This window comes from Stegostoma tigrinum, chromosome 15 (genome assembly GCF_030684315.1).
Source record: "Stegostoma tigrinum isolate sSteTig4 chromosome 15, sSteTig4.hap1, whole genome shotgun sequence".
Lineage (NCBI taxonomy): Eukaryota > Metazoa > Chordata > Chondrichthyes > Orectolobiformes > Stegostomatidae > Stegostoma > Stegostoma tigrinum.
In genome coordinates, this window is record NC_081368.1 from 9,593,998 (window position 1) to 9,606,229 (window position 12,232).

General features: G+C 42.6%; 1 protein-coding gene across 3 annotated transcripts in view; it reads left to right on the forward strand.

Moving 5' to 3' along the window:
- Window positions 1-12,232, forward strand: part of LOC125458949 (uncharacterized) — a 40,516-nt gene that overhangs the window by 471 nt on the left and 27,813 nt on the right. The window contains exons 1-2 of one of the 3 annotated variants that reach the window (XM_048544805.2): window positions 3,228-3,845; window positions 9,013-9,089. In XM_048544805.2, the coding sequence (XP_048400762.1) occupies window positions 9,026-9,089 (64 nt within the window). In that variant the 5' untranslated portion in view covers window positions 3,228-3,845; window positions 9,013-9,025. Of the gene's footprint in view, window positions 1-1,561; window positions 1,658-3,227; window positions 3,846-9,012; window positions 9,090-12,232 lie in introns of those variants that run through there. The other 2 variants (XM_048544806.1, XM_048544807.2) reach the window with 2 other exon arrangements.

Consider the following 12,232-nt stretch of genomic DNA (forward strand, 5'->3'; position numbering starts at 1 on the left):
GAGAATCCAAGATAATAAAATGTGAGGCTGGATGAACACGGCAGGCCCAGCAGCATCTCAGGAGCACAAAAGCTTTTGTGCTCCTGAGATGCTGCTGGGCCTGCCGTGTTCATCCATCCTCACATTTTATTATCTATGTTTTAAATGATGATGGTCTTGTACACAAATGATAGGAATAGAGTTAGAATACAGTTACAACAAGCGATAGAAGATATGTCAGCTTTTTCAAAACCATTATGGAGTTTTAGGAGATCATACCTGATGTAGTGTGTTTGGATTTTGTTTTTCTTAAGGGATGTTGTACTTAGCGGCAACAAAGGTTCATTAATTTGGGCAGCGCAGTGGCTCAGTTGTTGGCATTGCTAACTCATAGCACCTGGAATTCATGCTCAGTTCCAGCCTCAGGTGACTGTGTGGAGTTTGCACATTCAACCTGTATCTGCATAGGTTTCCTACAGGTGCTCCAGTTTCCTCCTACAGTCCATAGATGTGCAATTTAGGTGGGTTGGCCATACTAAATTGCCCATAGTGTCCAGGGATGTATAGGTTAGGAGGATTAGCCATTACATTTGGGTTATACAACAGTGGGGTGAGTCTGGGTGGAATGCAGTTTGGAGAAATGATGTGGACTTGTTGGGCTGAGTGCCCTGTTTCCACACTGTAAGAATTCTATTATTAAAAAATTCCTGCGATGAGAGGCTTATAAAAGAGAAATTGAATAGAGTAGATCTATATTCTATAGGGTTTAAAAGAATGAAAGGGAATTTCATTGATGTCTATGAAATTCTGAGGGTTCTTGTCAAGCCAGATGTACAGAGACTGTAGGCCAGAGAATCAAGAACTAGGGGTCTTTATCTCAGGTTAATGGGTCAGGCTTTTAGGACTGAGACAAAAGGGGTCTTCACTTAGAAAGTTGTGGCTCTTTGGAATTCTCTGTCCCTGATGGCTGTGGATCTTCGCCTATTGATGACATTCAAGGCTGATACAGTTTCTTTGGAGTAAGAGGTTCAAAGGAAAACTGAAAATGAGGTAGGAGATTGGACTGAACTGGACTGGGGCCTGATGAGTTGTATGGCATTCTCCTGTTGGTATTGTGTTATTATGTTTCTTTGGCGCTTCTGAAACCACTCATCAAAGTTAATTACAGATAAAGTGCAATACTTCAAATCCAAATTTCCTAGCTACTGTCTTCCAACCGAGAGAATTACGGAAAAATTGCTTTGTTCTTAACACTTACATTTATTCAATATCTATTGTTGTTTTGCTACCCTATGTAAACATTGACTGAATACTGCATTGTATTGTTGCACTGCTGTGTTTTGATGAATTCTTTAATGATAATTTGATCCCAGATCCCGTTTAACAGTCATAAAATGAAAGTTCTCAAAATACTCTTGTGAAATTGATTTGATTAGATTTTCTGTAAGATGTAATTGTCATCACACTCCCACGGAGTTTTAATTGTACAATCTATTTTAAGATTTGTGAGGAAATTGAGAATTGAAATTAATTAACTATGCATTGACTACACATCTCATGATCTGTTTTATGTTCACTGCAGGATACTTTTTTCCCCCTGACTTGTGTGTAAATTCTCCACAGGACAACTGGTCTAACTTATGGTTGAATTTAATTCACTAAGACATTGATTTTGAAGGTAGGATGAGCAGAAGTAATTGTATAAAATTTCATTGAAAATTCAATCAAGCACAATCCAGAAGAAACTTGATAGGTCTGGCAGCATCTGTGAAGAGAGAATAAGAAGCTGATTTCATCTGACAATCTTGCTTTTATTCACTGAAAATTGCTGATTTATATGACACTAAAATAGTGCTGGATGGCTTACAATTCACCTCATTCCAGGACAATCACTGGAAAGTAGCAGTAACATGAAAAACTGTATGTAATATTATTGTGTCAGTATAGCCAACTAACCTGAATTGAAATATGACCTCTAAGATAATCAAAGGAGTCTTTTTCTATACAGTCACAAGCATAGGGCATTGCTGTCTGGGCCAGCATTTAATTCCCATTCTAATTACCCTTGAGAAGGTGTTGGTGGTGAACTATCTTGAATCTCTACAGCCTTTGGGGATGTAGGAACACCCATAACACAGTAGAAAAGAGCTTTCCAGTATTTTGACCTGATAACAGTGAAAGAATGGTCATTTATTTTCAGGAACAAGTGGAAAAATCACTTTGATAAGAACATGAAAAGGAAAGGTTTGGAGAGATTTGGGCCAGGAGCAGGCAGGTGGGGCTAGTTTATTTTGGGATCATGGTTTGCATGGACTGGTCGAGCTGTATGGCTCTATAAAAAGCTGCAGCCTTCAGGCCATGATTCAGAAGCAGAGAAAACATCCCAGGAAATTTTGAGTTGATACACTGTTGATTGGCTGCTGTTAGGGTCTGTAATTCAACACCAGTCATTTTGGAAAAACAGAAGTTTCTGAATTAACATAGGGAACGTCAGAATTTATATGTGGGAGAAGGAGCTGATTTATGGCAAGACTGAGCAATGCCTACTTTCCATTCATCTTGAGTTTATATAAACAACCGAGGTAAGCTTGAAGTATGGTAGAGCAGCTTGGACAAGCAGAATGCCCATATGCGCAATGCAGGGAGATGTGGAGATTCTACAAGGGAGAGGGAATGGCCTAATGGTTTCATTGCTATATTGTTAATCCAGAGACCTGGGTTCAAATCCTGCCGCAGCAGATAGTGGAATTTTAATTCAATAAATATCTGGAATTAAGAGTCTGATGATGACCATAAATCCATTGTCTATTGTTGGGAAAGACTCATCTGGTTCACTAATGTCCTTTAGGGAAGGAAACTGCCATCGTTACCTGGTCTGGCCTACATGTGACTCCAGACCCACAACAATGTGGTTGTCTCTTAACTTAGGGATGGCTAATAAATGCTGGTCTGGCCAGTGACGGTCTCAACCTGTGAATGATTTTTTTTAAATTGATGTCGATGAGCCCATGTGCAGGAAGTGTCACAGACTCTGCAAGCTTGATGTCTGGGCTTCAGAACTTGAGCAACAGCTAGAGTTATTGAGGTGCATTTGTGACTCAGAGCTATAAGGACAGCCCATTGTGAGACGGAGCTGCACTGCCAAGTTACGAGCAAGCAGGCAGATGGGGAAGGGGTGACCCCTAGGCAATTCAAAAGAAACAGGCAGGTGGTGCAGGAGAGCCCTAAGGTCCTGTTGACTAATCGGTTTTCCATTCTGGATACTGGCATGAGGATTTCTTGGAAGGAGTGCTACACAGCTCGACCTGTGGTGATCGAGCTGTACAGGAGGAAGAATGGAAGGGAAGCACTGACAGATGGTTCTCTGAAGGAGCCGAAATAAATTTAATTTCAACACAAAGAGAAGGGAACGGTGAAGCAAGCGGTGATCACAAGCTCCAGCTTTGCCTTTCAGATCAATAACAAAAGTGAGCGGCAGCTTCAACCAAGTCTACACTGTGTTTGTAGGTTAAAGGCCATCAGTAGTCCACATGCTATCCAGGCGGTGGATGGAGGTGATAGCAGCAACTCGGTGGCGACGCTGTTGACCCATTATCACTGTCGAGTTGCTCGCTGCCTTCAATGCTGCTCGGAGTTGGGAGGGAATGCCCCTTACCTTCCGTCACTTTCGCTGATTGTGAAGTCACTCGGTGATCTGAGCCGAGCCAAAACCGAGACTGACCTTCGCAACCCTGCAAACCTTGGAGCTTCCCAGGAACCAGGCGTGAGGCGCTCCCACAGCGACCCTGATGCCTGGACACCCCTCAACACTGAAATGAAGAGGACTTAATTTCCTACAGAGTTGTCGAGGAGCGGCCACATTTCAGGTATGCATGTCTATTGGATCAATGAGAGCCTGATATCTGAGTGTTAAGTAATAAATGGGAATTACATTTTGCGCCGTGAATGTATTTAACAAATGAATGGCAGTTTCCTGAAACATTCTGTAATTGTATGAACCTGGCTATTGCTACTAATGCCACTGAACCATCAATGAGAGAGATCTGAGCTAACAAAAGCAAACCCACAGTTACTGATTAATACTGATATTAACTGTGGTAAATACTACATGGAAAAAAAAAGACTTTAAAAAGATCCCTTTGACAATGCTTTGAAAAGTTACTGTTGTGGGACATTTCCCTGATGTCTTTTGCCAATATAATCATTGGTATTGACTTTCTGAAGAAACAATAGGATGAATTTTCAGTGCTGTTCTCAGGGAAGGTCACAGTCATACGTATGTACAGCACGGAAGCAGACCCTTCAGTCCAACTCGTCCATGCTGACCACATATCTTAAATTAATCTAGCCCCATTTGCCAGCATTTGGCCCCTGTCCAAGTGAATCCTTCCTACTTATGTGTGCATCCAGATGCCTTTTTCAATGATGTAATTGTACCAGCCTCTACCGCTTCCTCTAGCAGCCCATTCCATGCTGGCATCAACTTCTGCATGATAAAATTACCCTTACATGCTTATTAAAACTTTCCTCTCTGACCTTAAACCTATGCTGTCTAGGTTTGGACTCCCCTGCCCCGTGGAAAAGACCTTAACTATTCATGCCCCTCATGATTTTATAAACTTCTATAAGGTCTGCCTTCAACCTCTGACCAGGGGAAATAGCTGCAGCCTATTCAGCCTCTTCCTAAAGCTCAAAACTTCCAACCCAGCAATATCCTTGTAAATCTTTTCCGAAACCTTTCAAGTTTGACAACATCATTCCTAAAGCAGGGAGACCAGAACTGAATGCAGTATTCCAAAAGTGGCCCTAACCAATGACCTCCCAACTCATGTACTCATTGCACTGACCAACAAAGGCAAGTGTATCAAATGCTTTCTTCATCAGAGATGCCTTTTTTTTGGATAAGACATTAAACTAGGGCCCCATTAGGCAAATGTAAAAGACCCCAACACAATATTGGAAGAAGAGTAATAGTTCTTTCAGGTGTCCTGGCCAATATGTATTCCTCAACTAACATGACTAAAATTAAAATAGGCTAGTTGTCATGACACTGCTCATTATACTAGCTCTGTGTCTGCAAGTGAGCGTAGAGGGAGAATAACAATTAATGTAAGACAAAGCAGCAGGTTAGCAGGTGATGCAGAAGCTTCAACTCCATTGAAAATTAGGGAAAAAGTTAAAGCGAAGGAGAACTCAAGAGCTGTAGTAATGGAGGTGATAGGACCCAAAAAGAAGGTGCAAAAACTGGCATAAGAGCACTTCATCTGAATGCTCGGAGCATTCAAAACAAGGTGGATGAGTTGACAGGCGCAAATCATGGCAAATAGGTATGATTTTGTGGCCATTACAGAGACATGGTTACAGGATGGTCATGACTGGGAATTAAATATACAGGCGTATCAAACTGTTCGAATTGACAAACAGGAAGGTAAGGGAGGTGGTGTCACTCTGATTTTTAAGGATGATATCAAGACAGTAGTGAGAAATGAGAAAGATTCTACTGAACAAAACGTTGAATCCATTTGGGTGGAAATTAGGAATAGCATGGAGAAGAAGTCACTGATAGGTTGCTCTATAGGCCACCAAATAATGACATTGTGGTGGGGCAGGCAATAAACATAGAAATAGCTAATGATTGTAAAAATGTTTCAGCAATTATCATGGGGGATTTTAATCTACACATCGATCACCAGGTCAGTCACGGCAGCCTTGAGAAGGGGCTCATAGAATGCATCCGCGATAATTTCCTTGAACAATATGTAATGGAACCTACGAGGGAGCAAGCTCTCCTAGATCTAGTCCTGTGCAATGAGACGGGAATAATTAGTGATCTCACAGTTAGGGATCCTCTTGGAAGGAGCGATCACAGTATGGTCGAATATAAAATACAGATGGAGCGTGAGAAGGATAAATCCAGTCCCTATGTCCTGTGCTTAAACAAAGGAGACTATGAAGGAATGAGGAAGGAGTTAGCTAATGTAGAATAGGAGCAAAAACTTTATGGTGGGTCAATTGAGGAACAGTGGAGGAATTTCAAAACAATTTTTCACAGTGCTCAGCAGAAGTATATTCCAGTGATAAGGAAGAACTGTAGGAAAAGAGAGAGCCAGCCATCAACGTCTAAGGAAATAAAGGAAAGTATCAGATTGAAAAGAAGAACACATACAAAAAAGCAGAGTATTGGGAAACTACGGAAATCTTTAAGTGTAGGAAGTGCTACACCTGCTCCTACACCTCCCACCCTCACCTCCATCCAAGGCACCAAACAAACCTTCCACATCAGACAAAGGTTCACCTGCACATCCATCAATGTGAGCCATGTGTGAAATATTCATGCCAATGGACAGATCAGACAGTAAGCTGTACAATCTGTTCAGAGAGGACAAAATTACAGAAAATCTTGATCAGAGAATGATTCTATGTTGTTGCTCCTACTCAAGACACTCTTCAGAAACTTGGCTGCAAAGATAATTATATTGTCTGTCCCATTCGTGTTACTAGGTATCCTCAGGTACAATCATCAAAAATACTATGGCAGACAGGGTGGCATATTTCATTAAACAACACCCCAACTGTAAATGGTTAACCACTTCTGCTACCTTGGGCCCAGGGTGACAGGCAATGTGTCTCAGATATAGAACTCAATAGACGAAGAGAGAAGGCAGCTACCATCTTTATGCCAACTCACGGATAAGCACGGAAGATGATCAAGCTGTCTCTTCAGACCATGGTCCTGGTTTCAGGAGGCCTGACTTCTGAGCACCTTATTGTATGATGGTGGGAGATAAACTACTTCCCACAAATGAAGAATGTCAGCAGTTTTCATCTCCATCATTTGTTAAGCATTCTTGACATCTCAAGGAAGGACAACAATATGAATGCGACAGTCCCATCAAAGGTAAATCGCTAACTATGTTCTGAATACAGGCAACTTTACAGCCTGACATACCTCCATAGGATAGAGGGCCAATGTATTCCCCATCTGGTGCCAAGTTGATGGCAGGGTGCTCAAATTTCTGCTTCAAGGATGCTAAGAATCTTGATATGAAGGCCATAAACACGTATTCACACTGGAAGTAAGTTTGCTCGCTGAGCTGGAAGGTTCGTTTTCAGACGTTTCGTCACCATTCTAGGTAACATCATCAGTGAGCCTCCGGTGAAGCGCTGGTGTTACGGACATCCAGAACCTCAACCTGAGCTACAAATCTTCTCAAAACTCGCTGTGTATTCACACTTCTTGGAGACGGCAGTCATTATAGAGGGAAATCACATGCCAACCAGTGGCTTTGGCAGTTTGGGAATAGATGCCAACACTGAAACTACAATCCATAATGTCATCTGATAACCATCTCATACGCTGCTCTTGTAGCAGAAACTGCATCTTGCAGATTGACCCCTTCAGGCAGAAGCAAGTGTGCATCATGTACAAAGGTAAAGTTGACATAGTCCTACGAGACCACTGGGCTGCTGTCTCATCTGAGAGAAATGACTGGTGGCGATTTAACCTGAAGGTCACCAAGGAGAGAGGTTGAGAAGGAGGGCCCTTCATGGTAACTTAAGCTGGCGAGGGAATTGAACCCATAATGTTAGCATCCCAAACCCAGCCATCCAGCTAACTGAGATAAGACATGTTGAGGTTGCACAAGACATTGGTGAGGCCTGTCCTGGACTAATGTTTCCAGCTCTGGTTGCCCAGTGAAGGATATTATCAAGCTGCAGAGGGTTCAGAAGAGATTTACCAGGATATTGTTGGATGCGGAGGTTTTGTGTTACAAAAAACGGCTGGACAGGCTGGGATGCTTTTCACTAGAGCATTGGTGGTTGAGAGGCAACCTGGAAATAGTTTATAAAATAATGAGAGGTATAGATAGAGTTAATGTCTTTTCCCTAGGTTGGAGGATTTCAAGACAAGGGGGCACATTCTGGGGTGAGAAGAGAGAGATTTAAAAAAATATCTGAGGGACAATTTTGTTAACACAGAGGGTGGCTAGTTTGTGGAATGAACTTCCTGAGAGAGTGGTGGATGTGGGTACAATTACACAGCTTTAAAAGATATATTTGAATAAGTTCATAAGTAAGAAAAGTTTGGAGGGATATGGGTCAGGAGCAGGCAGGTGGGACTAGTTTAGTTTGGGATTTTGTTAGGCATGGACTGGTTGGATCGAAGGGTCTATTTCCAGGCTGTGTAAGTCTAAGATTCTTTAACCCCTGCCTTGTTGCCAAATGATTTGTCACATATCCGTCACCATCCTTAAGTAAAAGGATGCTGACAATCCTTTCAAACTGGCAAACTCTGCCCACTAGAAGGACAAGGCAGGATATGTAGGGGAGAGCCACGACTTGTGAATTCACCTCCAAGCCATGTACTATCTGGGCTTGCAACTATATTGCCATTCCTTCACTGTCATTTGAACAAATCCATTGAATTCTCTCCCAAATGACACAGTGGATGCATCTACATTGCATAGACAGCAGTGTTTTACCACAGCGCCAATCGGCGAAGGACAATAAATACTGGCCTAGCCAGCGATGCCCAGATGCCATAAAAAAAGTCTCAATAACACACCGTCTAAAACTTCTAAATCGAAGTTGACTGAAATCTTGTGGGCGGCACGGTGGCTCAGTGGTTAGCACTGCAGCCTCACAGCACCAGGGTCCCAGGTTCAATTCCAGCCTCGGGTAACTGTCTGTATGCAGTTTGCACATTCTCCCCATGTCCGCTTGGCTTTTCTCCAGGTGCTCCGGTTTCCTCCCACAGTCCAGAGATGTGCGAGCTAGGTGGATCGACCATGCTAAATTGCCCGTAGTGTTCAGGGGTGTGTGGGTTATAGGGGAACAGGTCTGGATGGGATGCTCCAAGGGGTGGTGTGGACTTGTTGGGCCGAAGGGCCTGTTTCCACACAGTAGGGAATCTAATCTAATATGCAAGTTCCTATTTTAAATTGTCTTTGAGATCGTGATTTTGCATGTGTGTTTTACGAGTAATTTCTGGATTTTAGTTTTGAAGACATCAGCATTTTTATTCCTTGTTAGGAATGGCAGTTTGATGGGTCTCGCTGAGAAGGCTTGGTTGGTTTTAGTATTGATTGGTGTTCTGTACGTCATGACCTGTAAGTATGCCATTCACTTTGAGAATAGCTTTTCCAGTTAAAGAATTGAAATGTTGGTATCTCGGAGGTTGGTTTGAAATGCACTCTGTCAATATATCCCAAACCCACTTTGAAGTTTGGATACAACAGGGACAAAGAACATTTCTTGTTACGTAAGATGCCAATTTTTAAAAGAAATAAGCCCACTTCAGTGAACAAACCATTCATTTATTGAAGTAGACGAACTGAAGACTGTATGATTGATGTACAAATGAGGAGAAGGAGCTAACTAAAATACAATATCAAATCAACAGCAAAGTAGGGAGGGATCTCCATTCACCTCCATGTCTAGTGTTTGCCCAAGTGGGTTCACAGGCAGGAATGGAAGGTATCTACAATTGAAATAACCATTAAATTGATACTTTTAGAGCTTCCAACTGTGTTTAGAAGTGATAATTTATTAGTGAATGGGTAATTTCCTTTAGCTAACCCTCTTTCCTATCCTGTTTCAATGTGAGTAAAAGCAAAATATTATGGCTGCTAGAAACGTGAAAGCTTGATTGATTTGATTTATTGTTGTCACTTGCACCAAGATACAGTGAAAAGTGTTATTTTGTGTTCTATCTAGGCAGATTGTACCATGCAAAGTGCATCAGCATAGCTGAACAGAGCGCAAAATACAGTTCTGAGGAAAGGTCACTGGATCCGAACGTTAACTCTGTTCTCTCCTTCACAGATGCTGCCAGACCTGCTGAGCCTTTCCGGCAACTTTGGTTTTGTGGCAAAATACAGTGTTACACCTTCAAAGAAGGTGCAGAGAGAAAGATCAACATTAACTTTTGAGAGGTCCGTTCCCAAGTAGCAGGGAAGAAGCTGTTGTTCTTGAATCTGTTTGAACACAATTTTAAACTTCTGTATCTTACGCACAGTGGGGGTGGGACGGGTCTTTGATGATGTTGGTTGCTTTGCTGAGGCAGCAGGAAGTGTAGATGGAGTCAATGGATGGAAGGCTGGTTTGTGTGATGGACGGGGTCACGACTCTCTGTAGTTTCTTTCAGTCTTGGGCAGAGCAGGTGCCAAGGCACGCTGTGATGCATCTGGATAAGATGCTTTCCGTGGTGAATCTGTAAAAATCGGTAAGAATCCTGCAGACATGCCAAGTTTCCTTCACCTCCTGAGGAAGTGGAGACATCATTGTGCTTTCTTGACCTTCGATGTGAGTGGACCAAGACGGATTGTTGGTGATCACCGCTCCCAGCAACTTGATACTCTCAACCACCTCCACCTCCGCACCACTGATACAGAAAGAGGCCGTGCCCTACTCTCCACTTCCTGAAGTCAATGGCCAACTCCTTCATTTTGCTGACATTGATAGAGAAATTGGCGCCTTTACACCATGCCGTTAAGCACTTAGTCTCTTTCCTATATTCTGTCTCGCCGTTGTTTGAAATCCGAACTACAACAGTAGTGTTGTCAGCAAACTTGCAAATGGATTTGATTAGAACTAGGCCACACTGTTGTGAGTCTGTAAGGAGTATAGTGGGGGGGAGCTGAGTACGCTGAAAGTTTCAATGTGGAGCTTGGCCGTGCATTTGGTGGCTCCAGCTGATGGACCAGGAATGAGAGGATGTCGCCAGGAAAGGACCTGACAGGACAGAGATGATGGGATGCCCCAGGAATGGACCTGACAGGACAGGGATGATGGCATATTCCCAGGAATGGACCTAACAGGACAGGAACTTGGTGTGCAGCTGATCATCTGCCTTGGGTGGACCCAGTCACAATTTGAGCTGCTTCTCAAGGTCCACATCTGCAGTGGGTGGCCACATCTTCCCTGATCTACCCTCAAGCAGTTCAAGATTGTCTAGGTTTTCCATAGGCAGGTTGGAACCTAGGACATCATGACTCTGACAAGTTCCCAGGTTGTGGTTAATGATACTTGTGGCCAGTCAGGAGGTGCACCATTGAGAGGCAGGGCTGGCATCACTTTGTAAGTTCTAAAGCATGTTCCAGTTATGGACACCAGGGAATGAGGTGGGTGCTTGGGTTTTGCACTTCTGTGACAGTGCTTTGTTAGTTTTCTGTAGATGGCGATCTCTGAGGAGGGTGTTTCTGCTGCTGACATCCAGAGGTTGCTATGTGCTAGCACAGAAGGCCACTCAAGCCAGAAATAACCTCAAGAACGTGGACCTTCCCATGTTGCTATGGTAGCAAATGAACAAAACCATTCCATGAAAATTGAAATGAAAACAGAAGAAGCTGAAAATATTCAGCAGGTCCAGTAGCAACTGTAGAGAGAAAATAATTATGGCAATGATGCTTTGTCAAGATCTTAGAACTGAAACTCTTAACTTTCAAATACTTTAGTTCCTAGATGATCACTGATTTTAATGATGATTTTTGCACTGCACTGCTGCATGCCATGCAACACAAATGGAGAAGGATCTACCATCTGAGCATAACATATCCAGAAGACAAATGAAAATGGTGTTGCCTTGTAACCAATTGTCTCCTAACTCTGACTCACAGGGAATTCTTCATCAATGGCAGCGAGAAAGGAAAGAGATGGACAAGCAGGTAAAAAAACTAGTCCAACTGCACACTGGAAAGAGTGCAAATTAAAAATCCATTTGCAAGTTCATGGATGCCAGCAAAGGCTTTTTGGGTGTGCCACCTGGCCAGGTTGCATGTAATAATTATTGATCATGGTCATACATTGTGGAGGAGCAGAAGACATTGTAGACCAAACTATAACATGCCAATAACCTATGGAGAGAGTGGGAAGGAAGCTTGAATGATGATGATCGGTGTTAACTGACAGTAACAAGCAGTAAGACAGATAAGTTGTCCATCAGACAAGAACAACATGTATCACTCAAGTCAAGTATATGATCAGCAAGAGCCTTGTGTTGAAGTTTGAATTGCTAGCCCATTCCATAATTATCAAATGGGCAACAAACACCTATGTATAACCATGTACATTTGTTTGGGAAATTCTAATTTTCTTTAGAAAAAGGGAGATGTTGTGTTGTAACTCACAGTTAGCATGCAATATAGCTTCAAGAGACACCCTTGCAATGACATCACTTCCTATGACCCGAGAATATAAGGATCCAACTCCACTTTAACTCCATGTTACCCATGTCCAATTCTTACGTTACAGG